At 52.2% G+C, this 27,777-nt stretch overlaps 1 protein-coding gene across 1 annotated transcript; it reads left to right on the top strand.

Moving 5' to 3' along the window:
* Positions 1-1,364: 1,364 nt before the first annotated feature.
* Positions 1,365-27,738, top strand: HEATR6 (HEAT repeat containing 6). Its single transcript, XM_045837282.1, has 20 exons — positions 1,365-1,596; positions 4,014-4,121; positions 6,670-6,810; positions 7,289-7,404; positions 8,409-8,523; positions 10,209-10,310; positions 11,115-11,252; positions 13,119-13,432; positions 14,189-14,366; positions 14,768-14,974; positions 15,361-15,460; positions 17,387-17,745; positions 19,236-19,358; positions 19,724-19,810; positions 21,155-21,289; positions 22,099-22,221; positions 22,722-22,846; positions 23,611-23,707; positions 24,694-24,898; positions 26,583-27,738. The coding sequence occupies exons 1-20, from the start codon at positions 1,378-1,380 to the stop codon at positions 27,122-27,124; spliced, it is 3,534 nt and encodes a 1,177-aa protein (XP_045693238.1). The 5' UTR covers positions 1,365-1,377; the 3' UTR covers positions 27,125-27,738.
* Positions 27,739-27,777: the final 39 nt, after the last annotated feature.

Raw genomic sequence — 27,777 nt, 5'->3', positions numbered from 1 at the left:
ACTCCCTCAGAAACCGTCACACCCCGATGCATGCTCAACTCCGAAGCACTGAAGAATCTATGCTTGGTGGGGTAGCCATTGACCACAGAGGTCAAAGACTTACAGATATGTGGTTTCCCCTTTTATTCCTCGGGAGGGGGATTCTGAGAGCACTCAGAAAGGCCTCGCAGGAAGTCCTAAGGAGTGAGCAATCACCTCTCGTGATGGCCAACTTAAGAGCACCTATTTGCATTGATTCATTCTTCCATGTTCATTCCCGAGTGAATCACTCACATGCGAACCTCGTCCGAGGCCCTGTTTTAGGGGAACTCAGACTAAAAACAGCAGGGACTAGGTCTCAGCTCCTGATCTCTGAGCAAATGCTTAAATATCACAAATACATATACATGCATAACGTACGTATGCACACATCACCAAAGTAAACAACTATATGCAAGCATAATGAAATCTAAAGTCAAACCAAAAATAAGTATTTCTCCCCAAGGAAGCCCAAAGTCTTCAGATGATTAGCTCTTCTAAAGCATATGCCCAATTATCATCGCTACACAGAAGTGCTTTATTCTCAGGATTAAACATGTACATTCAGGTGACTTCGAGGTTTTCCCTGAGAGTCACGGGTGAGAATTTGCTTTATATTTGCACAACTGAGGGGTTTTCCCAGTCTGCCCAAATGGAAATTTCAAGGCTTTACCTCTTGGGTAACCGAAAACTGTTCAGATTTTTAAATGGCTATGTTTCCTCCCCACCCCCACCCCCAGCATTTTGCTTTTAAGATTTCAGGAAATCTTGAGGGTGTCCAATCTCAACCAGGTCCCCCATAAGGCAGGTAACATTTCACATGGTTCAGTGTGAACTCCCAAATTACTGTTCTCGCGTGGCGAGTTTTCTCAAGATCCACACGAGGATTCACAGCCTGCTACAAGGAATACTGGGGAAGGTAACCTTTATTCGGAGTGATTGTGCTTGGGGAGAAAAAACAAAACAAAACAGGGGTTGTGATTCCAAGTAGAGGAAGGTAGTACAACTAGCAGCCTCTGCCACTGCCATCCAAGGCAGCCCGTCTCCAACTCCAGCCCAAATCCGAAACGCTAGGACTCAAGAGGAAAGTCAGCTCCGCCCCGGGACAAACTTCCCGGGAGGACAGACAGTCTCCACCTCCCAGGCAGGGCTCAGGGAGAGGTGGGCGGCGACAAGGTCTCCAAGCGAAGTTCTAACGGGTATTCGCGGGGTACCGGTCTCAGGAGCCGTTCCCCCCCCAAAGTCTTGGAACGCAGTCGCCTCGGATCCTGGCCCAAATAAAGCATTTCCGGGACTGGCGCGTGGAGTCGGGGATGTCCCGGAAGTATTCCCCCCCCCACGCTGTTCAACGTAGGAAAGATGGCGACGGTGCAGGTCGCCAGCTCCCTGCTGGGCGGGTCGCCGCGAGAGGCGCCGCGGGAGCTACCCCGAGAGCTGGGCACTGGGTTCCGCCGCCTGTCGGCCAGGCTCTGCGCCTTGCGCCCGGATGACAGCAGCTCCTCCCGCACCGAGATCCACCTGCTCTTAGACCAGCTCATCTCCGAGAACTACAGCGAGGGCGGCGGCGTGGCCCCGGAGGTAGGCGGGGTGTCCCGCGGAGGGGACTCCAGGAGCATCTGCTGGCCCGGCCCCGGCCCCACCCCCACCCCGCAGGGGCCCTAGCTCGTAGCCCCAGCCTGCCTCTCCGGGGCTTTTCTCACCCCAACTGCGAATTCCTTAATTCCAGGCTGGTTTGCACCTCCCGACCGTGACAAATCCTCTTTCCTCCATCTGGAAGTCTCTGTGAAGTGCTTTACGAACTTGCATCTTTCAAAACCCAACTTGCTGACTTCTGCTCTGATACCCACGCATGTGTCATCTCTGGTTCCACTTTCCACTCCCCCTGCGCCCTTTCCCGCCTCACTCCCTGCATCCAGAATATTCCGTATATAAAATTCACTACTACTATTTATTGAGGACATGGTACATGGATCACGTATTGTGCTTTGCCGTGCACGGCTCCCGGAACTTTATATAGAGTGTGGCTATCATTAGGTCCATTTTACTGATAAACACATGGAGACTCATGAAGATCCAATGCCCCGTTGCTGGCAAAGGGAGGGCTAGCATTGGAACCCAAGTCTGCCAAAAATTCCCTGTGGTTTTCTGTTCCTTCACGCTAGGCTGCCCTCTCTGCCTCCTCTTTAGAAGTGTGTCAGTGGTATTCTTCACGCACATCAGGTCTTGGATACTACTTACTGAATTCCCTGAACTCTTTACCCATCCTATTACTGCCTGTGGTGTTCACAGGTGCTTCAAACTTGACAGTTCCTAAGAATGAGTACATTATCTCCCAGCTGGCCCTGTTCCCCAACACACGCAAACATGCACACGCACTGTCTGCCAAGTCACGCAGGCACAAACCGTTTCTTCCTCGTCCCTGCCCTCCAGATCCTGTCCATTCCGGATTCTTGACAATCTGTCTCATCAGTGTATCTCAGTCCGTCTCCTCCTCTGTTTTCCCATTGCCAGTGCCTTAGGCCCTCCAGGCCAGGTGACTTTCTTGGACCATTGCACTTGGCTTCTCTACCTCACTGCCTGCCTCCAGGCCAGCTCTTCTCCAAACCATTCTTTGCTCTGCTGCCAGAGTGAGCTTTTCTTTCGTGGGGAAGAGATCTCATTACAATAGCTCAGTACATATTGGTAAATGGTCAAAGCCAGTTCCAGAACAGTTCATACAGTGTGAGACCGATACAGGGTGGGGAGGTTTCAAATGTATGTACATTCATAGATACAAAGAATTGACAATAGAAGAATAGTTTGTGTCACCAGGAAGCAGAGTGGGATTAAGGAGCAGTTAGGGATGGGACTTTTTATTTGTATAATGTGCTTTTTTTGCACCAAAACTATGTGCCTTTCCTGTGTCCTGTCCTGTTGCCTCTTCTCTTGTGCCCTGTATGCGGTCCTTTACAATGTACTGTTCCTCACACACCTGCTGGTGTTTCACTCCACTAGTATTCCAAGTCTTTGCCCTTTATTCCCCTTTTTAAAAAATTATTTTCATCCTCACCCGAAGGACATTTTTTTTTCATTGCTTGTGTAGAAAAAGAGGAAGGGAAAGAGAGAAACATTCATGTGAGAAAGAAGCATCAGTTGGTTGCCTCCTGTACATGACCATATCAGAGATTGAATCCATAACCTAGATATGTGCCCTGACCAGGAATCGAACCCTCCACCTTTCCGTTACGGGATGATGCTCCAACCAACTGAGCCACTCTGACCAGGGCACATTCTGTTCCCTTTGCCTGCAGTGCCTTTCAGCGCCTTATCTGTCTGTAGATTTTCACTCATCCTGCAAATCATTCCAGATTCTGCTCAAAGTCACTTCCACAAGACCCCCCCTAATTACTCTGTGTCCAGACTTTGTACTTAATTCTTTCAGCAGTTAGTTCACGTTAACTATTTGTGAGTGTTTCTCACTCATTAGATTGTGAACTTTTGAGGGTTCGGAAGTATGTTTTTCACCTTTGGAGCACAAAGACCCAGCTTCCTACCTGGCACATCATAGGTGCTCAGAGCCTTTATAGTCAATAAACGTCAGTAGATGAATGAATAGTGCAATTTATTTTTTTAGAATTCCCTAATGTTACATTGAATTCACGCAAGCGTCATTTCCGATTTTCCCGGTGGCATTGAGAATCTGGTTTGCTACTCTTTGGTATTTTGAACTTCAGGGTGTGCTTTCATATTATAGAAGCCTTTCTTTGGTTCTTTAGTTGCACTGCTTCTACCTGTACAGAGACTCTGGGGTCTTTAGCCTCACACAAACTATATGATTCATTTTTTCAGCACATCGTGTTTTTGTGATGTCATTTTCTACCTCAAATTTCACCCTTCCCTATTTGGAGTGTTACCATTCACTGTTATTTTCCTATCTGCCTGTGTTTTGGGGGCGGGAGGGTCTTCCCTTGACTAGTAGGCGAGTCACCTTTTTTCTGTCGTTTTTGTTTCCGTAGGAGGTCAGCACTCTTCTCGTCCACGCTTGTCGGCTAGTGCCTCTCGGTCAGAACCATCTCGTGAGCAAAGTGTCTCAGCTTATCCACCATTTACTTAACACGTTACAGGTAACTGTTGATGAAACTTTGGAATTCAGGGTATGATCTTTGAGGATCACTAAGTACCTTTGGAATATTGGGTTTGCCAAAAAGGCCATTTAGTTTTTCCTGTAAGTCAAAGACACATTTTTCATTTTCACCAATAGCTTTATTGACTTGGGTATTTTGAGTGTGTTGGCGCTCTCCCACACGGTATGATGGTGATTGTTCTCGGTTAATGTCTCGATTTGATCACCATCAACTTCGACTGGTCCACCTGACCGTGGAGCACCGTCTGGCGAGATATCTCCAGCATGAAACTTCGCAAACCACTTTTGACACGTTCAGTCAGTCACGGTACCTTCTCCATACGCTGCACAAGTCTTTTTTTTTCCATTTCAGTTGTGTTTTTCCCTTTCTTGAAATAATAAAGCATAATATGCCAAAAATGTTGCTTATTTTCCTCCATCTTCAATATTAAAATGGCTACACAAAATCACCAATTTTGATAAGTTTTTTTAAATGCATGCTGATATGACAGCTGTCACAATACATTCTAACAAAATTGTTTTGAATGAAGAAGTTAAAGACATTTAAGTGCTACTAGAGCCATCTTACGGAAAACAAACAAACTTTTTGGCCAACCCAATACATCTGTGATAGGAATGGTAGGGTGGTCTTTTGAGAAGCTAAAGAAAAAGGAAATGCCCACTAAGAATGATATTAAAACAAATATAACTCTGACCAAAAAAAAATATTCTGCACAATTCTAGAAGTTTCTTCATTAGCGGTATTCTAAAGAAACCAGTATCATTTAGCTCCCAGGTCTTAGAATTTTTCATGGAAGATGCATTTGACCAAGATGTATCTAGGAATGAGTCGAAATAATCCCCTACCCCTTTCCTGCCAATATTTTTTCCTCTTTCCCAAAGCTGCCATTAGTTGTCTCCTTCTGGTCTTTATAAAACAAGAGGTGTAGCTTGGGGGCAAGGGGATGCTGGATAAAAAGACCCTTTTTATTTATATCGAGGTTTGTGCTATTGCTCCCTTCTCTCCAGAATCTTTTCCAGCTTGCTAAGTAAATCTGTTATCTTTTTAGAAATACTTAAAAAACTACCACTAAGGCTGTTATTTTAAGATAGCACGTGAGTATATAAATGCAGTTCACACAAACTTTACCAATTAGCATTGTGTTATTTAGGGGGCTGTTGGCCCCAAGAAACGGAAAAGCCAACCCAGCGCAGCTGAACAGTTGTTCGTAGTGATGCCCCGCGGGAGGCAGCTGTGAGGGCCCGTACAGACGAGAGGGTTCCTGGCCCCTTCCCGCGCTGCCACCCACTGTGCACGGGCTGTGCTCAGCCAGCATCTCGCAGGGTCGTGGCGCGGCTGCTCCACCCCAGGCAGCCCACGCAAAATACGTAAATGACACCGAGCAGAAGCAGAAGAACTGCTGGTTTTGTGTCCCTTTGATTAAAGAATGGGGAAGTTTGTCCCACAGACCCTCCTGCAGCACCCCCCCCGCCATGTTTGGCTGCAGGATGTCTGAGGACCGTCAGCACCATCTCGGTCAGGACAGCAGGACCCCTGGAGGGCTCCAGCTCCCTTGACGACTGCAGGGTTTCTCAGCCTCGGCCCCGCTGCTGTTTGGCTAGATCATTCTTCGTTGTGAGGGGCTGTCCTGTGCGCTGCAGGGGGTTCAGCAGAATCCTCGGCCTCTACCCACTGGACGCCAGTAGCGTCCCTCCGGTCGTGACTATCAAAAATGTCTCCCGATGCCGCCAGATGGCCCCACGGGGACAAGACAGCCCCTGGTAGAGAGCCGCTCTCTTAGACTAACCGGGGTTTACCCTCGGGTCCCCCGTGGGAGAGGTGGGCACCCAGCAGTGTCTGCTGCGTGTGACTTCACAAACGGAGTGAGGCTGTTTTCAAGTTCGGACTCGTTCAGACTGAAGTGGTAGCTTCTGGATGTTTCCTGTTCTCAGGTGTATCACCTTCGTCGCACTGGCAGTTGGAATCGTTTCTAATTACCTGTGACATCTCCAGCCCTTAAGCAAGTTTCTAGCATTCGATGACAGTTCATCTCAATTGTCCGTGAGCTGCTGTTGGGATTAGCCTGCCCTTTCCCACGGAGATTACAAATGACTGGGGCGCAGGGACGCGCCATCTCTCCGTGTTGTATTCGCCGCATTATGGGGGAAATTAGTAGCTATTTAGTAGACATTCACTCACAATGTGTTGGTTGAGCATTTACGACATGTAAGGCAATTTAGTTGAATTAAGAAATTTCAGTGATTGAGTCTTCACCTGTCTGTCTGTTTGTGGCCGCCAGTGTCTGGGTGGTTCGGGGAAAAGTGATGAGGAATTTGCCGGGATCTCCTCGGAGTGGGGGGAGTGCAGGGGAGAAGTGGACGCGGCCCCGGGGGGTAAGGAGGCCCCGACTTTCAAGGCCTTTAGAGCTGAGCTTTTTGACACAAGAGAGACAGACCCGCCACACAGCTTAATTCAGATGAGCGTGCGTGTCTGAAAAGGATAAAAACTTCTGAAGTCCGGCCGTGTGCACTTTCCCCTCTGTCTGCAGGTGATCGTAGATGAGCAGAACCTGGACTTCCTGCTGGCCTACGCGACGTCCGCCCTCCGGCAGTGCAGCTGCTGGACGCACGTGAAAGTGCTCCAGGCCCTGGCGGCGCTGGTGTACGGCAACGGCTCCAAGTGCCAGAAGGTGGCGTAAACTGTGTTCTGGGGTTCTGTCTGTCTGTTTTGTCTTCGTCTTTGTTGGTTGAAGGGCTCGGGGCCAGGTTCCGACCCACAGGCCTTCTTCCAGGCTCCTGCCCTGCGATTGGCTCTGTTGAGCCAGAGCAGTCCCAGCCCAGCCGCCCTGGGGCGCGTTCCTCCGGGTGTGAAGCAGTGCCTCTGGTGCTGTGCTCGCGACAATACCTCAGAGTATTAACCATTGTCTGCTATTATTGTGACCCTTCTGCCGTGCGGCCAAGACTGGACACCTTAGCACCTCCCCAGGCGGGAGTGAGGACCCTTCCCTGCGTCTTTCGTGGTGTCTTTGCACGCCCGCCCGAAAGATGTACCTAGCAGCTGGTCTTGTGCTACTCTACTGCCCTTTAGTTAAAAAAAGGAAATCTGTTAATGAGTAATGTTTTCCAGAAGCTGTTACTTGTTCAACGTTGGCTGTTGTTTTGTTTTAGTACCTCCCAGACTTACTAGGCAAGGGCGGACTCTTGGTGAAGTTGAGCGACTTGGCCCAGCCCGACCCCGAGGTTCGGAGAGCGGCCGTGCATTGCATGGCGAACCTGTGTCTCAGGTGGGTGGAGCCGACCGGATCTCCCAGTTGTAGTGATGTAGGGAAGTACATTCCTGCGTCCTTTGCGGGTGGTTCAAGCTGTCTGGAGCCAGAGCCAACTTAGGAAAATAACCTACTTTGCATTTCCCGTGTTCTTTGCTAATAATATCCTCTTATGTTATTTATTTTTAATTTTAATATTGCTCGTAAAGAAATGAGAAAATAGACTAGGACCTTACCCCTAAATATAGTAGAAGTCATATATGTGCCCTGGCTGGTGTGGCTCAGTGGATTGAGCACAGGCCTGCAAACCAAAGGGTCGCCAGTTCAATTCCCAGTCTCGGGCACAGGCCTGGGTTGTGGGCCAGGCCCCCGGTTGGGGTCATGTGAGGGGCAACCGCACATTGATGTTGGTCTCCCTCTCCTTCCCCTCTCTCTAGAAAATAAATTTAAAAAATTTTTAAAGTAATATATGTGCAGCATGTCAAGGTTTTGTTTTCTACTGGTATAAATTCTGACCTTATTCAGTCTTTAGAAGGATATATTCAAATGAATTGAAGCTTTGATGAGATTTGTCCGTCAAGGCCAATTTCTTCTAAGAAAACGGAAGCCACCTTAGCTGCCCACTTGTAGATTGCTGCAGTAGAGGAAGCACAGCGCGAACTTGAACTGACGTGCAGTGTTTCGTCTCTGCATTGCAGCGCTGTCCAGGGCCTAGGGAGGCAGGTGTAGCTGTGTGATTCTGACCTGACAGGACCTGCAGAACTAAACAAGATTTTTCCCTCCATTCCTCTTCCATGACAAACCTCTGACTTTTCCCCGTGGAGTCCATCTTCTTCCTGTTCATTTCAGTCTTCTGCCTTTCCCAGAGCAGTCATTAACCAAAGTGCCCCACCGTACAGTTTCATTCAAGGGTATATTCCAACTCCATTGGTCTACGTCATTGCTACTTGTAGCTCTTGCTCTTGTGCAAGCCCCGTTTCAGAGGAGGCAGGGTCTGAGGTGCCTTCTCTGTGTGTGTGCAGTGTGCCCGGACAGCCGTACTTGGAGGAGCCCTACCAGAACATCTGCTTCCAGGCTTTCCTGACCACGTTACAGTCTCCAAAGTCGCCTGACATGGACGATATCACGTTCTGCATGGTAGGTGGGACTGCCGTTGACCTGTGACCGTTGCAGGTGTGTCCACAAGCAGCAGTGGAGCAGAAGCTGTTACCAAAGAGTTCGATCTGGTCACTGCGTTAGTTTTGTTAGAGATCTGGGCATTAGTGGAGTGTTGATAACCTGAACAGACTGAAAGGGGAAGGGACTAGTCACGGAACATGCATGAATGACCCGTGGACACGGACAGCAGGGTGGGGATGGACTGTGGGAGTGGGGGGTGGGCTGGGCAGAGGAGGGCAAAGCGGGGGAAATGGGGACAACTGTAATAGACTAACAGTAAAATATGTAAAAAATAAATGAAAAGACTGAAATCATATCTTTCAGGTTTAAATGATAAGAAATGTTTTTTTTTAATTTGTTAGCTGTTTTTGTTTCGCAATGCAAGGTTTTTAAAGAAAACTGGTTTTTTTTTTCCCTTCCTGACTATAAAAGCAATACAGCTTCAGGCCCTGGCTGCTGTAGGTCAGTGGATTGAGCACGGGCCTGCAAACCAGAAGGTCACTGGTTTGATTCCCAGTCAGGGCACATGCCTAGTTTACAGCCTAGGTTCTGATTAGGGGTGTGCCAGAGGCAGCCAATTGATGTTTCTCTCAATCTCTTTCTCCCTCTATTCCCCTCTCTAATAATAAATAAATAAAATCTTTTTTTTTAATCTGATGCCAATATGACAATTTGCTAACATATTTTAAATTCTGAGTGGCACATTTTAAAAATTACAGATCTTACGTGGTAAAGTTCCTTGTGGTCCTTTGCTCAGGCACAAGCACTTGGGAACATATTGTTCAACATACCCCCAGATTCTTTTTCTATATATAAATGATCATATTAAATATGTTGTTTTGCCATTTTTCTCCTTTTTAAGCTTAATATCTCTTGGCCCTCCTCAGTACCTGTTGTTGTATTGCATGCTCTCTAACTCTCGCAGGCAGACCTTGGGAAAATTGCTTCTTGAGCCCCCATGTTCCTCATCTGTGAAATGGGACGAAGGGTCTTATGAGAGGATATGAAATAAAGCATTTAAAGTGCTTGCCATTCTTACTGTTGACTTTGACATGTAGCAGAGAGTTAGCTTCTTATATAATCATTGTGGTAATCTACGGAAGTAGAAGTTTTTTCAGTGTGTTTACTATTTCAAACAAGGCTGCAATTTACGTGCTGTCTGTGTGAGGAGGTGTCTTAAGGACGGCATTTTGGAAAGAAGTTACTGAGCGAAAAAGCCCATCTCGGTGGGAGTTGCCCTCCGGAAACCTGCTCCCCCACTTCATTTCTTGGCCTCTGAGAGCTGCTGGGGTTGCTGCATTCAGGCTCCCCACTGCTGACCTCTGCTGCCATGTTCCGCTCCTAGCACGTTCTCCCCACCGAACGGCTCTTCGTTTTTCCCTGCTCACCATTTATACCTGCTGGTTTATAGACAAGTGCCGTAAGACCACTCTTACTCAGTCAGAGCGCTCTATTCTTCTGGAAAATAATCAGTCATCAGGTCTCCCCTCTGGATCTTCATTTTTTTTTCTCATTTTCATTTTTGTTCTTTCCCTTCCCTGTCTCAAGGGTTGTTTCACCATCTAAAGACATTTCCTCCTCCATCCTAAGTGGTGCTACTAAGTTGATCCCTGGACAACCAAATTTCATTTGCCTTTTAACTTGGTCTCCTTTTCCCCCCCTAGCTGTTACAAAATGCCTTAAAAGGTATACAGTCTCTTCTAAACGGTGGGAAGATGAAACTGACGCAGACCGAGGAGCTGGGCGCCCTCCTGGCTGTGCTGAAGGTGAGGCGTTGTCTATTCGAACCCCACATCCACTGCAGCTGGTGTCTTCCCTACTTTAGGCTGTTATATTTTAAGAGAGGAGAATACAGTGTTCCTATTCAAACATACTTAAGAACTGGAAAGAATAAGTCTTGCTTTAGTAAATGTATCAAATTCTAAAATTTCATCTGTGCACCTTAACTTAGGAAGGGAATGGGTATGATGATCTGTAGACAATTTAGTTTTAGATGATCTTGATCGTCTCTGTATTTGAAGGAAGAACCAGGGCTTCTCCTTGGCTCCGGCCCCCACCCAGCCACGGGCCGATCCGTGGGAAGGCCAGGCCAGCCTCCCCGGGGCCTGGTTGTCTTCAGAAAACAGTGCGAAGCTTTGTGCTGGGCTCAGACTAAAGCCACGTGCGATGCCACTTAGCTTTGTCGTGACTGAAGTTTCATTTTTTCCCCTGTGCCAGCTCCCCTCCTCCGGAACACATAGGGGGACAGATGTCCAGGGGTGGGCATGGATGAGCTAAACTGAAAAGATTATAGTTAGGTAATATAATCAGATAAAACTGGCTGAAGTATAAAAATTAATAAATAAAAATAGTAAGTAAATTAAAATAAAGTCTAACCTGATCTGACCCAATGATGTCCCACGGGATGAGATAAAACTCTTCAAGTCCCACAAGCTGCCTGTCTTCTGTCCCGTTTCTGTTTCCATAGCAACCTCCAAACATTGTTCTGTCAGGTGCTCCAGAACGTAATGAGTCATTCTAGTTTCTGAGTTATATTTTATTTTGTGTGTTTTCTTCTTCATCGTCATCAGAAATCCATGTTCCACGGGCTCCCCGGAATACACATAGAGATGCCCGCGGTGCTGTACCCCACCCCGCTTCCGCAGTACGACGGGCGGCCGCCCGCCAGGCCGCAGCCCTGCGAGCCCAGCGCTTCCCGGCCAGCTGGGGTACGTTGTGTCCGTTCAGATGTGAGCCGCAGGTTGTTTTGGATAGTTGCCGTGTATTTTGTATGATTTGATCACGACTGTGCCAGAGGCCCACCTCGAAGTTGATTCTGTTTAGGAGTTTCAGCAGAGTACGTTTAAATTCACCACACAGCTGAGAAGGCCGGTCAGAGCGTCTCATGTCCCTAAGACACCCAGTGCGTGTAACGGCTGTAAGAGCGGGCACTCGCTTTATGTCCAGGCCGAGCGTCCTCGCCCCTCGGAGGCTCAAGATCACGGAGCAGCAGCCCTTGTCTGCAAAGGGCTGGCTGGGACGTGTTTCAGGGCTCTGCGGCAGCTGCCAGCTCGGGCGGCGTCAGCCACGGACACTGTGTGGACGAGTGGGGGCGGCCGTGACCCAGTAAAACTGCATTCGCAGCGTCAGGCTGTGGGCTGGACTGCACTTGCCTGTGGACTGTAGTTTGCCGACCCCATGCGAGACCCTTAGGGCCCGACTGCCAGTCGACGCACCACCGTCACGCCCCGCACGCCCACCAGCGTCCCCAGCCTTGCCCGACAGCTGCCCTCGCCCTCACGGTCCTGGCGGGGAAGCCAGAACACACAGATGTGTGACCGAGGCGTCACACCTTCAGCTCACCCACGCATTCAGTGTTCACTGCACGCCTGCGGCAGCCCAGACGTTACACTGACGTTGAAGTACGGACTGTATTGGGGGGTCCGGGGGAACGAGGCAAAGGTGGAAGGACAGCCGCAGTGCGGTGTGGGGACCCCTTTCGTCCACTCGTTCACAGGACTTTGGGAACACACCTGGGGCGCCCAGTCAGACTGAGGAGTAAGGAGCCTGTCTAAAAGGTGTGGCTAGACTGAGGCTCAGGGGTGAATGGGAGCACAGAAAGGGGGTGTTTTTATCTCGAGGGGGCAGAAGATGCGCGAAGGTAGAGAATGAGAGTGCGCGTCGGCGTGGGGCGTCAGGTGTGCGGAGGGGCGGGGCTGGGCTGGGCGGGGTGGGGGGTGTGCGGCAGAGGCCAGATCCTAAGGGCCGCGCACAGTGTGCCAGGGAGTGTGGGCTTTTCTCGCGCGGTGGTGGAGACTCACTGGAGAACCTTACGCAGCAGAGCGCGATGACAGGATTTGCATTTTAGAAAAATCACTGTGGAAGCAAGTGAAAGGGAGCGAGTCTGGAGCCACATTAATGATCTAAGGTGGAAGTGATGAGGACCTTCTTCCCCAAGATCAGGGACTTGGAGAATGGGGGGGGGGCACAGATTCCAAAGATTTGGGGGTGTCAGAAAGAAAGGAGAGGAGAAAGTGGCTTTTACTCAGCATCTGCACCTACAGAGCGCCAGCGCCCTAGAACGTGCCCTGCAGCTAACGTCGGAGGAGAGACGTTACTGGCACTGAGCCTGTGACATCTCACCCGGGAGAACTGGGAAAACAGCCACGCGGGTCGTCTTCTGTAGCCCTTAATTCTCCCGCAGAACCCCGGCTGAGAGGGCAGGATGCGTTCACCACTGGGCCTGGTCCGTGGCGTCAGCCTCACACCTGCAGGTGGTGAGGCCCCAACTCAGAGACGCTCAGTGGTTGGCCCCGAGTCACAGAGGTGGAATTTACCCCTGGGCCACGGGGGTCGCCCTGTCCCACATTTTTCGTTCCTTGCTTCTCATGGCCCCGTAGGGTATGTGTAAGTGCTTCACACAGTGGCCGGCACAGAGGGTACTGAGTAAGTGCCACCTTTTCCCTTTCTTCTTTCTTCCCACTACATGCTGGGAACATATTTGGTAATTAGCAAATGAGAAAGTATCAGTGGTCAGTTAGAAGCTGTTTTGAAATCACTGCTGTGTATATGTTTCCCTTTGCTCCCACCATCAGAATAGAAAGAAAAAATCAAAGGTAAAACCGAAGAAAATGCAGCAAGGAGAAGAGGAGGAGGAGGAGGAGTCCGGTGGAGAAAGAGAAGCCGCCCCGGCCGCCGGCTCGGGCCGAGCGGGCCTGCAGGAGGGGGGCGCGCAGCCTCCCTGCCCCCTGGGTGCGCCGGGTGCGCCGGGCTCGCCGTTCCAGGGGAGCGGGGCTGCCGCGGGGAAGGACCGAGTGCCCTCGCCCTTCAGCCCCTCCGTTTGGAAGCGGGTCAGCAGCAGCGAGTCGGACTACTCCGACGCCGAGGGAGGCCTGCAGAGTAAAATGAGGTAGTAGTATTTTGTTATATTTTTGTGCCTTGCATGTAAGTCCTTACCACTCTGCTTGGAACACTGACCGCTGCATGTGATTTCACCTGAAGATTCTCTTGTCTGTGGGACTTTGCGTTTCTCTGCACTGTGCCTCTTTCTGTTGATCCGCCTTTGTACGTGGGGTTTCTCTGCCTGGAGTATTCCGTCTTTCGCTTTTGCCTTGTTCACCACCACTCAGCAGTCGTGTGCTCTGAGAAGCCTTTCCTGAGCCTCATCTCCTCGTCCTGGCTCAGGGACCTCTGCCGCGTGGCCCTTTTACTTCCCTTTGCATTCGTGTCAACAATGACGTGTCACGGCTATCTCTTCAGCCACGTCTCTGCCGGTAATAAGCTGGTCAGTGGCAGGAGGCCCGTTCCTGTCCCCCACCCTCGGCACGATGCCTGGCGCGGACACGTGGGTTCTCAGTGTGTGTGTGTCGGATGGCTGGGTGCTCTGCAGCGCCCCTCGGCTAGCACTAGTTCCTCAGCATCAAAGTGCTGCCCTCTTGTGGTCCGTCTAGTGGTGTTTTTTCAATCAACTTGATTAATGTTTATATTAAACAAGTTGCTTTAACGTGTTTTAATTGTATTTTGAAAGAATTTTTAATGTCATGTTGGCATCTTTAGAATATTGAATTTCTCCATGTGTTACTTGAGTAAGCTGGAATAAATAGTATTTCATGCCTTCATTTTGAGAAAACTTAAAAGAATTTGTGTTTCCTCCTGGTTTTGAAAGGTCCTACCAAGCCAAAGTTCGCCAGGGGGCGCTAGCGTGCTTTCTGTCCACGGTGAAGTCCATAGAGAAGAAGGTCCTGTACGGCTACTGGTCCGCCTTCGTGTCCGACACGCCGGAGCTCGGGAGCCCGCAGTCCGTCTCCTTGATGACGCTCACGCTGAAGGACCCCTCCCCGAAGGTGGGGGAAGCCGGGTTCTCCGTGTTACACTGGGGAGAAGCACGGGAAAGTCTTTGTTGTTTCCTCCGCCCTGCCCAGTCTTACCTGAACGCAGCCCTTCCCGACAGCAGCCCAGGCCCTGACCCGACACCGCCCGGTGGCCGGAGAACAGGAAACGGGCTCACTGAGCACAGGCCTGGGCTGCGGGCCAGGGCGGGCGAGAGGCAGCGACGACGTGTCTCTCCCACGTCTGCGTTTCTCTCCCTCCCGTCCTCCCTCCCTCCCCCTCCCTCTGAAGGTCAATAAATACAATGTGTTTTTAAATGCTCCTAAAAACTTTGAAAATTCAAAACGCATGTGGGAAGAAGGGGGTGCAACTCCTGACTTTCAGCTGACCGCTGTGACCCGCCCTGGCATTTCAGACGCGTGCCTGCGCCCTGCAAGCCTTATCTGCCATCTTGGAGGGCTCCAAGCAGTTTCTCTCCGTTGCCGAGGACACCAGCGACCACAGGAGGGCCTTCACGCCCTTCTCCGCCATGGTCGCGTCCAGCGTCCGAGAGCTGCACCGATGCCTCCTGCTGGCGCTGGTGGCCGAGTCGTCCTCGCAGACCCTCACTCAGATCATTAAGGTGAGTGTGCCCGGCTGTCCGCGTCAGTTCTGTGGCATGTGTCACACTGCCGAAAGGTGACTTCGCTGGAGCATAGTCCTAGGTGGTCGTTTTATTTAAAGATATCCCATTTGTACCTACAAACAGTTTGATCTTACCCACCGCCTCTGTATGTCCAAATAAACAACTTACTACAATACACTCCTTTGTTTTTTAGTTTTAAATTGTACCAATGAGAAAACAAGTGTCCTCCCCACCCCCCCACCCCCGGGAAAAAGACACAAAAGGAAAAGAATGATTTTCAAATAAGTGTGAAAACGTTTCGTTTTTAAGTAGATGCAGTAAAATTTTGTCTTGACGTTATGGCTGACTCAGGCCCACTGACGCACTGTTCTTGTGCTTCGCAGTGCCTTGCGAATTTAGTGTCCAACTCGCCTTACAACCGACTGAAGCTCAGCCTGCTGACCAAAGTCTGGAACCAAATAAAGCCTTACATCCGCCACAAAGGTGGGTAGGCGCTTACAGCCGGCTGCTTCTTTATATCGGTCAGACCTAGATCATTAGTGTAAGGGTGTTCACAGCAGTTGTGTGGCTCGAGGGCGTCTCTGTGTGCTCGCCCCAAGTTTTCAGGAAGATCAGGCATTGCTAGAACTTCACTTTTTTTTTTTTTTTGCCCCTAAAGCACCCCTGGAAGGAAGTGAGCTGGAAAATCAGTTGTAAAATTGATTTTCAATTCGATGTATCTTTGATACTTCGTGCTAATCAGACGGGCCCTTCGGGTTGTGCCCAGGGCAAGGGGTCCCCTCTAGTAAGTGACGACGGTTCACGCCCGTTAGTCACAGGACAGGATGGGTGGGCAGTCGGCTGGACATCATCCTTTTGCAGGGAAACACTGGGATATAAAACCTAACTTCTTTGACGTCATTGCTCTGAAGATCAGATAAAATTTCAGACCCTCGAATCCCCACTAACTACAGCACCTCATTCCTGGGTATCTCCTGAGTCACTCCCACGTACAACACACAGAGGTGGGCAAAAGTGGGTTTGTAGCTGTGAGTACGCAGAGCACGTTTACTTATTAATGATCGCATTTTTTTCCATACGAACAATGGCAACCCACTTCTGCGTGTCCTTGTATGTGTGCTGTGAGCACTCGCCTTTAAAACGTTTGTTTTTCTTTTGTTTGCAAGCTTTGTGCTCAGACGCCATGCTGCTCAGTTGAGTTTTTCGTTCCGAATTACAGACCTTGGTGGAGGGCTGCAGGTGTGCTATGACATTGGAGGGGGAGCCCCGGGCCCGGAGGCAGCCTGACTCCCGTTTCTGCCGTCCCGTGGCCCGGGGCCCTCTGAACCCCAGCTTCCTCCTGACGGGAGGGATCACACCGGCCCCGTAGGACTCTCGGGGGCCTCACCTGAGACGAGGACATGTACGCTAAGTCCAGGTCACGCCCTTTCCCTGCGCGTGAAATGGGACTGAAATACAAATCAGGCCGTAGGGTGTCTTCTCACGTGAGGGGCAGAGGCGATTGGAACAGCCCAGGTCTCCTGGCTCAGTCCCCTGCCTGTCCCCGCCTGTCCCCTGCACCCGCTTTGCTTCACCGGCATGCCGAGGGGCGTGGGCTCTGACCCCGAGGTCCCTTCCAAGTGTTTGCCTTTGTCCTCCGCCCGCCTTTTAGTATTAAATGTCCAGCCCACAGGACACCTGACAGAACAGTACACTGAACACCTGTATACCTCTACCTGGACCTCACAGTTGTTCATATTTGTCATGGTTGCTCCCTCTGTCTCTTACATATATGTATCTGTGTGTGTGTACACACATGGGTGTATATATGTGTGTTTTGGGGTATGTATATAAAACAAGGTAGACTTTTTTCCTTGAACCATTTGAAAGTAAATTACAGCCGGATATTTTATCCTAAATACCTCAGCATGCATATCCTAAGAATAAAGACCCAGAAAACAGAAAACCAGTTTTGCCCCTAAGAAATTTACATCAGTTCCACAGCATTGTCTAATATCTTGTCTGCGTTCATATCTCCCCGTGTGTCCCAGAAGGTCTCTCATGGCTTTTTTTTAAACCTGTGTTCATTCAAGTTTCATGTGTTGCATTCGGTTTTTATGGCACGTTAGCCTTTTTAAATTCAGAACAGCCCACACCTGTTTTTCTCTTTCGTGATCCTGAGTTTTGGGCAAGTCCAAGCCAGTCCTCTCATGGGATGTCTCACATCCTCCGTTTGCCTCACAGGTCCTTTGTAACATCATTTAACTGACATTTCTGTCCTGTGCACTTCCTGTAAACTAGAACATAGGTCTAGAGGCTGAGATAGGCTCAGACTGTGCAAATGGCATAACTCCTAATGCCTGCAGGGGTGACTGCGGTCCTTTGACAGCTGTTCCCATGGCAACAGGTTCTCACCGTTTCCTTTGACAGATGTTAATGTCCGTGTGTCCAGTCTCACTCTCTTGGGAGCCATAGTGTCCACTCACGCACCTCTGCCTGAAGTCCAGCTCCTTCTGCAGCAGCCCTGCTCCTCCGGACTCGGCAACAGCAACTCCGCAACTCCCCACCTGTGCCACCCCGACTGGTGGAAGAAGGCCCCCTCGGGACCCTTCCTGGAAGACGCATCAGTCGGCTCCCCAGCGGGGTCCTCGGAGCCCTGCTGGCTCATTCGACTCTGCATTTCCACGGTCGTGCTGCCCAGGGAGGGCTGCTGCGCGGGCGGCGGCGACGCCAGCTCTGCGGCGGGAAGCGCCCACGTGCCGTCCCCCATGCGCCTGGAGGCCTTGCAGGTAGCAGGTTTCGTCTCTCGTCTCTGGGATGGGAAACGGCTCTTCCCTCGTAGGGCGCCGGTGAGAGCGGGTCTGTGGTGGTAATGTGGAGCCGGGCAGCGTGTTGGCGGTGTCGGCGGGAGGTGTGTTGTGGATGTGAGTGCCGCGTTTGCTGTTTCCTTGTGGTGGTGGCGGGGGCTTCGGCTGGAAAATGGCAGGTTTGTTCCTTTGCATTATGAGTTGCTTTACTCACCTCAGGCATTATGACAGGTGGGTGTGATGACTGTACGAGGTCATCTGTCCAGAAGGTATCCAGACGTGTGCTGTGAAAACAGACATTTATTGAAGAAGATACAAGAAACACTGTACATAGGACAATGACACCTCAGTCCCTTAAAAGTAGGCACGTTGCATCCTCACACAGTTCTCCCAATGGCCATCAGCTGCTCCATCGTCTTTTCCTGAATCTCATCGGCAGTCTAAAATCTCTTCCCCATCAAAGGCGATTTTAGTTCTGGGAAAAGCCAGAAGTCGCAGGGCACCAAATCTGGACTATAGTGAGTCACCTGGCTGGTTTGTTTCACCAAAAAACTGCACAAGACGTGGTCCATGAGTGGGTGCACTGTTGTGATGAAGCTGCCAGTCACCAGTTGCCCATGGCTGCAGCCTTCTGAATCATCCAGATAGTTTCCACAGAGGAATGGTCAAGTTTAGTGCAGAATTTGATGCAGATTCGTTGCTCTGCTCGCTCAGTCATTTTGAGTGAGACGGCCACACACTACACATGCTCACTCAGTGGTGTCTGCTACCCCCACTGACTAGTGCAGTGAAGTCGTCATTGTTCACACATGCACATTCCAGTCCACTGTCCTGGGCTGCCGGGTGACATCGATGTTGTGCAAACCGTTCTCGTTATGTTAACAATGGCTGGACTATTTCTGGACAGACCTCGAGTAATTCTGAAAGAAATTGTGTAGTTAATCTTTGATTTCTGCAACTTAAAGTGAAATAAAAGTTTCTTTGGTCTTATACCTGCTTAAACCCGGAGAGCAAACTGTAAGTGCATCTTCAAAGGAAGAAAACAGCCCTAGACTAAAGCATCTGCTGTGTCTGTGCTCAAGTGCGATCGGGACGTGGGCTGGGTCCTGGCTCTGCTGCTGGTTGTCTCGCATCCTTTAACCTCTTGGGCCTTCAACTTTTTCAGCCTCAGTCTCTTCAGCTGAAATGTTTCATTAACCCTACCTTAAAAAATTGTACCCAGGCTTACTTAAATGAGATAATATCGATAATCTTAAAGAAACATATTTCATAAGTCATAAACCACCCTAAAGTGACGTGATATAGTCCACTGATTTTAGCCATAAAATGAAGATTGTGCTTGCTCTTCATTCCATTCAGCATCACATTCCAGCCCTCAGCGAAGCGCGAGCCCTTTCCGGAATGCGGAAACGCCGCTCCGGGTGCTGCCGCCCTGCGCTGAGGCCGCGGGCCGCGCTCTGTGCTCTCCGCAGGTGCTGGCCCACCTGGCGAGGGGCTACTTCTCGGTGGCTCAGGTCTACCTGATGGAGCTTGGAGAGGTGATCTGCAAGTGCATGGGCGAAGCAGATCCGTCCATTCAGCTCCACGGAGCGAAGGTAATTTTCATTGAAAGCCACATGCTCCCCCCCCCACTCTTATATTCTTCCTTTTATACATATAACATGTTCATTAGTCCTGGGGTTTCTTCAAGAGGCTTCAGGTGGGAAGCCGTGTGTGTTCCTCTATTCTCGGCTGCACATATAAACCCAAAGAGCTGATTCGGTAGGAAACCAGCGGCACTGTAAGTAGCTGGTGACTTTGCTCCTGGAAAGAGTGCCTTTGCCACGGAAGTTACACAGAAGAGAAAGGGGATCAGTCGGGACTTATTTTTCCCCTTCGTCTGAGGTGGTCTCCAAAGTAGTCTTTTCCCTCCGTTGTCCTAACACTCTGCTTTGATCGTTGATTTCCTTTGTCTTCACAGCTTCTGGAAGAGCTGGGCACGGGCATCATACAGCAGTACAAGCCGGACTCGCCCCTCGCACCCGGCCAGAGAGTGCCTGTCACCTTGGTGAGTGACTGTGGACTCACAGGCGTCCCTTCTCTTCCTGCCGCAGTCGGTCCCCTGTGAGGCCCGGCGACAAGGGGGACTGGACGGCAGGGCTTCTTCCGACGTCAGAAATTACGGTTTACTGCCTCGGGCAGCGAGATACTAGCACGAACGGGTTTTATCTGCATTTCAGTTTATTTGCGGTTCAGCATGTAGTAAGATGGTATGAAACACACAGCCAGCAATGCAAAAGCCAACTAATTATTCCTTTTGCATAAAACCTGGCTTGGTCGCTCGGCTTGCCCACGAGGCAGGCAGAGCAGAGTGGCAGGGAGAGCCATGCGTTTGGAGCGTTCAGAGTCAGGAGGCGAGTGAACAGACCCTAGGGGGCGCCACCCAACGCCCTGTGCTTGTGAGCATAGTTCCTTCGTCTGCAAGAGCAGCAAAAACCCTGACCGCGTGGGCCATTGGGAGAGTGAATGAAATGAAAAGATGCTGACCAGTGGTAGCGCCCAGTGAATACTGGTCCCCTCAACTCCCTCCCCGCTGCACCCTCTCCCAGGATTCCTGTTAGGGTCTCACGATCTTGGGTCCTGCCTGCTCCCCCACACTGCGCCAGCCTTCTTTGGGGGAGGAACCGGTGACCTCACCAAAAAAGGCTTCTGCTTAGTGCCGAAAGCAAAGTCAACTCAGCAGTTTTCCCCTCTGTCTCCTCACCCTGTTGATCCTTTCCCCTCGCCATCCCCATTGTCCTCTCGCAGTGCATGAGGCGTGCCTAGCCCCAGCCCCGAGCTCAGTCTGCCGTGCTCAGTGTGCCGCGGAAGCTGAGACGCGCCCGTGCGCAGGGAGGGAGCTGAGCTTCGCCGCCCAGCAGACCCGGTTTGAATCCCAGCTCCTCCCCGCTCATCAGTCCCTCTGGGCAAGACGCGTAACTGTCCACACTCAAGTATTATTTCATCTGTGAAAGTGGGATGTACTTTCTGTGTTGTCTGTTGTTGAGTGATAATTATCCTAAACGTTTAGCAGCTTAAAACAGTATCCAGTTATTCTTTCTCATAGTTTCTTGGGGTCAGGAATTGAGAGCAGCTCAGCTGGGGGTCTGGCTCAGGCTCTGCCCGGAGGTGGTTAGCAAGGATGGTGGCGGGGGGGTGTTCCCGTCAGCAGAGCTGGGCAGGCTTGGAGGGTCTTCTTGCAAGGTGGCTCACTGCCATGCCCCGCAAGGCAGTGCTGGCTGTTAGGAGCCGGCCTCACTTCTGCCCGGGAGGGCCTCTCCTGGACGCTGCTTCAGTGATCTCTGGTCCCGGCATCCGTGTGGCCCCATCCACGGCACCCTCGGGCTGCAGCTGCGCCTCTGCCCCGTTCCAGGTGGTGCTGTTCTGGACCGCGATGCTGAGCGGCCCGCTGCCCCGGGCCCTGCAGAACTCCGAGCACCCGACGCTGCAGGCCAGCGCCTGCGACGCCCTGTCGTCCATCCTGCCGGACGCCTTCAGCAGCCTGCCGGTAACTCCAGCCTGTGGTCCCGCCCCTCGCCCCTCGGGGAGTCCCTGCGTGTCTCAGCTTGAGTCCCATTCCGGGTCTTTCTCGTTTCGAGCTAGCGTTCAGCATCCTCTCTGAGGAGAACGTGCTTGTTCTATTTGAGAGCAGGGTGAGGGCAGGGGGAGAACCTAAAACCTTAATGCGTTAGGAGGGCTTGTCCTCCCCGTGCTCAGAAGGGTGGGGGAGAAGTAGGGGGATAGAGGCTCTGAAGTCAGAGAGATTTCAGAAGGAACTCAGATCCGGAAGTTAGAAGGACCTGGGTTTATGTCCTAGCTCTTCCACTTTCTGGCATTTTTATTATCCTCTCTAAAACTGTATTATGTCATCTATGAAATGGAGATGACGTGAGTAATAACAAGAAGTACATGAAGGGAAAAAGAAAAAAAGACGGGTATGAAAACACCTAGCCGGCACCCAGCACACGCGGAATCCACGCCACCCCTTTCCCATTGTTTTCAGTGGCACTCACTGCCGTCTTTACTCACCGCCTGAGGACGGCAGCTCAGTGGAGGAGGAGGGTGCAGTGACCTCGTCACTGGGTCGTGAAGGCTGTGGTCCCAGACACGGTGTGCACCCTGACCCGGGGGGACGCCCAGACAAGCACTGGGTCTGAGGCACGCCTTTGCTCTCCTCCGAGGCGGCCTCGGGGTCTCGGCCGTGCTCACCTCCTGCACGCGACCCCAAACACGGTCACGTCACAGCCACTCATCACAGACGTGGCTCGCAGCCCTTCATTCTCGCTCTTCCTGTGCCCCCCGCCCCTCCTGCTGCAGAGCGACTGGCAGATCCTGTGCATCACGGTGCTGCTCGGGCTGAACGACAGCAAGAACCGCCTCGTGAAAGCCGCCGCCTCGAGGGCCCTGGGCGTCTACGTGCTTTTCCCCTGCCTCAGACAGGTCTGAGCTCTTCCCCCCCTGCCTCAGACAGGTCCGAGCTCCTCCCCCCTGCCTCAGACGGGTCCCTGCGGGCCCTTGGGGGTGCATATCAGCCTTCTTTTTTTTTGGTGGACGTAGAGCTCTTGAGTTGGACAGTAACGGAAATTAAATTGCTTTGTAATCTTCCTTAATTGCTACTAAAGTATGGTAATACCTATCATTCATTCATTTTTTAAAAGATTTTATTTATGCATTTATTTTTAGAGAGCAGGGAAGGGAGGGAGAAAGAAAGGGTGAGAAACATCAATGGGTTAAAATCGCAGAAGACCCATCCCTGGGATTTCAGCGGGCGTCCAAACTGCGGTGCACAAGAACAGTAAACCGACTGGGTGGATGAATTTTGATTTCCAAGCAGAAATTTGTGGTCAGGTCTTAGCCCTCTGTCTGAACAACTGAGAATTCCTGGGTGCCAGTGTGAGTGTCTAGGGTCACTCCATCATTTTGTTTTGTCTGTCTCGTAGGACGTCATCTTCGTGGCGGACACGGCAAATGCAATACTGATGTCGCTTCAAGACAAGTCCCTGAACGTGCGAGCCAAGGCGGCCTGGTCCCTGGGCAACCTGACCGACACTCTGATCGTCAACATGTAGGTGACCACTCTTTCCCCGGGGCTGACTTCCGAGGCTGAGGTCCCCGCTGTGCACGAATTAGCAGTGACGCCCCCACGTTATGTAGTCAGTGTTCCTGCCTTGTTTGTCTCACAGTCAGTCCTCCAAGGAGTAAGATCAGTACGCTGCTCTTAGTGCTGTGTGTCAACGCACGGCATGCTGACGTGAGCAATGTCACAGGAAACGTGGAAACACTAAAGTGGAAACCCAAAACCTTTGCAGTGGCCGCCCCCCCTCCTGCACACGCACCACGCGCGTGTGTTCTGTGTTCGAGCAGTGTGCTCACAGGCCAGGGGGACCGAAAGGAGGGCGGAGGGCTGGTCCGTGCCCCGCCTTTCCCCTCCCTTCCTCTCGGATGAGGCGGCCGTTCCCGCTCGCACGCCTGCCCTTTGTCCCTGAGCCCTGACTGCCACGGACGTTCATCCGTCGTTGCTTGCCGTGACAGTGTCATCGCCTCGGGGCGGTCACTTCATCGCTCCCGTCATTGGGCAGTTCCGTGTTTCAGGCTCTGAGATGCAGCGAACGCCGTTTGTGCGGGGACTCTGCCCTGGAGTTGTTTCTGTCGGTCGCATTCCCGAATGTGGACCCACTGGGTCAAACAGTATGAACTGTGAGTTTTGGTATGAGCTGAACAGATCTGTTGAGCTGTTTTCCTCAAGTTTTTCTAGTCACATAAGTGACTATGTTTGTATGTATATCCATTTCGGTGGCTTTTATCTTTTGCCCGCTCTGACCGACACAGGGACACCCCGGACCCCAGTTTCCAGGAGGAGTTCTCGGGTCTCCTGCTCCTAAAGATGCTGCGGTCGGCTATAGAAGCGTCCAGAGACAAGGACAAGGTACGCCAGACCAGCCGGCCCGTGTGCACGGGGCAGCGGGGCGGACCCCACCCCCACCCCCGCGCAGGGTGCTCCCGACCCCCGGCTCGCGAGAGCCTCGGTGCCGTTTGTGGTCTACTCCGGGATACGTCCCCGTCTGTTTCAGTGTCATCTGTTTTGGGTTCGTTTGTTTTTTGGGTTTTTCCCCCCAAAAAAAATCTTTGAGTAGAATCGACAAGTGAGAAAGACGAGCAGCCCTCGGGGACGAATGTCCCTGTGACACGAACAGGCGTGACGCCCGCTGCCCTGGGCTGCAGGGTCAGGCGGGCGTGTTCCAATCCCGGCTCGCCCTTCAGAGGCGGTGACCTTCGGCGCGCTGTGCGACTTCGCCAGAGGTCGGTGCCTTCATTTCCAACGTGGACGCTGTTAGTGCACCTCGCGGAGCTCGGAGACGCCTGATCTCCGAGCACCGAGCACAGACCAGACTCCCATTAGTGCTGTGGTTCCCAAAACCTGGGGAGCCCTACTTCCGACTAACCCCGTCAGAGTTTCTGCAGTTAGGGTGTGGGGATCGGTGTTTCAAAAGAAAGCTCCCAAGATGACGCTAGTGTGCCACAAAGAAAACAGTACTTTTCTCCGGTAGAAGAGCACTGGTCTGGGTTGTGAAACCACCCCCCTCCCAGCCGAGCTCAGCCCTGTGGCCCCAGGGGGCTCCACCTGCCGTCTCTGTGACTGGAGGGGGAGGGATCGGCTCTGAAGTCCTGTCTAACAGTAGCACGACCGGTGCAGGGAGCTCTGTGGCAGCTCCCCTTCCTGGGGGCTCAGCATGTCGGCCAGACGAGACCTTGCAGAGTTCCACGCACTCGCACCTCCGCAGGCCGCATTTTTCATTAGCTCTTTTGCTTCAAGGCGTCCAGGACCTCCTGGGTTTTTTTAAGCTGAAATTATGCTTTCTGAACCATTCCTCGGGGAAAACAGATTCCTAAGGCTTTTACACTTTACCCTAGGTGAAAAGCAACGCGGTCCGGGCCCTCGGAAACCTGCTGCACTTCCTGCAGCCGTCCCACATGGAGAAGCCCCGGTTCGCCAAGATCGTGGAGGAGTCCGTCCAGGCCCTGATCTCGGCCGTGCTGACCGAGGCCGCCATGAAAGTCCGATGGAACGCCTGCTACGCGATGGGGAACGCGTTCAAGAACCCTGCTCTTCCGCTGGGTATGAAAGTTTTCCTCCGCTCCCCAGGGCCCGGCCTTTCCCTGCCGGGACGGCACACTCCAGCCCGCACTGTTGTCGAAGATGCTCGTCACAGTGTTACGTGTCTCACCACTGGAAACAAATGGAAACACACTGAGCATCCAAGTTCAGGGGCGTGGTCTGAAATAGGTTGTGATGTATGTATTCAACGGGATATTTTGTTGCCATTTAATGTGGCATTTACAAACATTTTTTGATAACCTGGGAAAATATTTCTGAAGTGAGGGAAACTAAACCAGGATGTGAACATGTTTCTATAGTATGATCTCAATAAATGGGTGGGAAAAGACTGGAAGGAGATCACCCCAATTATTCACAGTGATTGCCTCTGGGTGGGACGATGAGGAGGAGTATTTTCTCCTATCATTCTGTAAATTCCATTCAATGAGTGTACCCCGTTCTAACCAGCAGGGAAAAAATGAAGGGAAAACTGGCCCCGGGGGACAGGGAGCCCTTGGTGCTCAGGCGAACGCTCCCTGCAAGGAGGCTGTCAGGCTCCTTGGAGGCTGAGTAATGACAGCCAGGCACCGCGACTACCGTCGGTGCCTAGTAGCTGCGCAGACACGGGAGTCGTGGCCTCCAAGTCCCGTTCCCTCCAGCCGCCAGCTTCGCCTGATGCACTCGTCTCTGGGACCAGACTTGAAACAGGAGGGTGTGTTCCTGGGGAGGAAACCCTTTCTGCACCAGCAGAGCAGGCATCGAGTTTGGGGAACCTGGCCCTGCCCCCTCACTATCGCCAAGAGCACCCGGGCAGACCGCGTCAGCTGGGAGCGGGTGGGGAGGTGGCCGTAGGGCTTTTCCACCGAGGAAAGAGGCTAGGGTGACTCCCGGTGGCCGTCGGCTCGGCTGTCCCTGGAGGCGGCAAAGCAGCCGGACGGGCTGGGGAAGCTGCATTCTACGCAGCCTCCCATCCTGAGGAGGAGAAGCCCCCCAAAGTGGAAGGGGCCGGGGAGCGTTAGCCCTGATGAGGAGGACAGCAGAGAGCAGGGAGGGAAGGAGGAGGGGGGTCTGGACGTCATCTCCTCAAAACTAGAAAACGGAGCCTTCGGTGACTCCAGGCGTTGTGTCCCCCAGGCACCACCCACACGGCACCTCCTTCCGCTTCGCACTAACGTGAGCGGCCTGCTGTGTCCGCGGCAGTGTCCGGGTGCCGATCTGGGGGACGGAGTGTTCTTTTCCGGCTCGAGCGGGTCTGGGCGCACAGTTGCGCAGCATCCAGGACAGCGGTGCTCGGGCGCCGCTCAGAAGCAGCCAGCCGGGAGGGCGGTGGGGCTGCACTTCCATCCGCGCTCCTCCCGCCAGGCCTGACCCCTCAGCACAGCCTCCCCCAGGGAGGATGCCTCTTGCAGGCTCACCAGAGTCACTGTCTGGGTGGCAGAGCCCTGAGCACGCAGCGGGCGCGCCTGCAGAAAGAGGGAAGTTTGGGGGCCAGTGCTTGGCCCCTCCCCCAGGGACCCCACATGCAGTCACTCACCGCCCTGGTTCTGTGGGGTGAGGATTGTGGGAATTCACTTCTACTGCGAGACTCGGAGCGTGAGCTGACTCGCTGGAGCACTGATGCGTACGTTGTCTTCTGCCGGCCCCATCCCTCTCCCTGTGCTTGTTCTCAAGCCTGCCTTTCTTTCAACGACCTCATTCTCTCTAGGAACGGCCCCATGGACCTCCCAGGCCTACCACGCGCTGACCTCGGTGGTGACCTCGTGCAAGAACTTCAAGGTGCGCATCAGGTCGGCCGCCGCCCTGTCCCTCCCGGGCAGGAGAGAGCACTACGGGCCCGCCGACCAGTACGCGCAGATCTGGAGGGCGCTGGTCACCGCCCTGCAGAGGAGCGAGGACACCACGGACTTCCTGGAATTCAAGTACTGCGCCAGCCTCCGGACCCAGATCTGCCAGGCGCTGGTTCACCTCTTGAGCCTGGCCGGTGCCCCGGACCTGCCCTGCATCGGGGAATCCCTGGAGGTGAACGGGGACATGATCCAGTCCTACATTCTGCAGTTTTTAAAATCGGGCGCAGAGAGAGATGACAGCGGAGCCCCCCACGGCCCGCAGGAAAGAGACCAGATGGTCAAAACAGCCCTGGAGCACGTGAGCGGTGTCCAGGCCCCGCCTGGCGACACAGCCCAGAGGGCCATCGTGGGCTTTTTGCAGGACACCCTGGCCATTTACTTTGACTCAGTCAGGTGCTAAGTGCACCCCCAGGCTGAATGAATCGGTGACTCTTCCACCATGCCTTCCAGGGGTCAGGTGGTACCAGGAAAACCCAAGCCTTGAGCATCAGATACGTCAACTATACCAGTGACCTTAGGGGCAGAAGTACTGGACCCAGTGTTTATTGAGAATGAATTAGCAGCTGTGTTTACTTTCTAACAGGGCTTAGCCACCTTAGAGAGGGGTCCTGCTGCATCGGCCACGGTCTGGGTTGCTGCGGACCTCCGACCTGTGTGACCAGGAGCCAAGGAGCTGGGTGGTAGGACAGGCTGAGCAGAGTGGGGGTGTGAAGGGTGTTTAGTCTCAGGAAAAAAAAAGGCAGCCCTTGCTGGATAGCTCAGTTGGTTAGAGCATCATCTCAGCACCCCGAGGTTGTGGGTTCAACCCCCTGTCAGGGCACATACAAGGCTCAACCAACACATCCACAAATAAATGGAACAACAGATCGATGTTTCTCTCTCTCTCTCTCTCTCTCCCTCTCCCCACCCCCAAAAAAGTCAATAAATTTTTTAATAGTGTTAAAAAGCAGCTAAAGGATTTAGGAATTTTGTCTGTGGGAAGTGTTTTTGTTTGTAATAAACGAGTGAAAACTAGCGTGCCCATGACCTCCCGTTTTTATCGAGTTGCATTTA

The sequence above is a fragment of the Phyllostomus hastatus genome, unplaced genomic scaffold (genome assembly GCF_019186645.2).
Source record: "Phyllostomus hastatus isolate PE091 unplaced genomic scaffold, TTU_PhHast_1.1 phas_contig_210, whole genome shotgun sequence".
Taxonomy (NCBI): Eukaryota; Metazoa; Chordata; class Mammalia; order Chiroptera; family Phyllostomidae; genus Phyllostomus; species Phyllostomus hastatus.
This window is presented reverse-complemented; position numbering and strand designations above follow the sequence as displayed.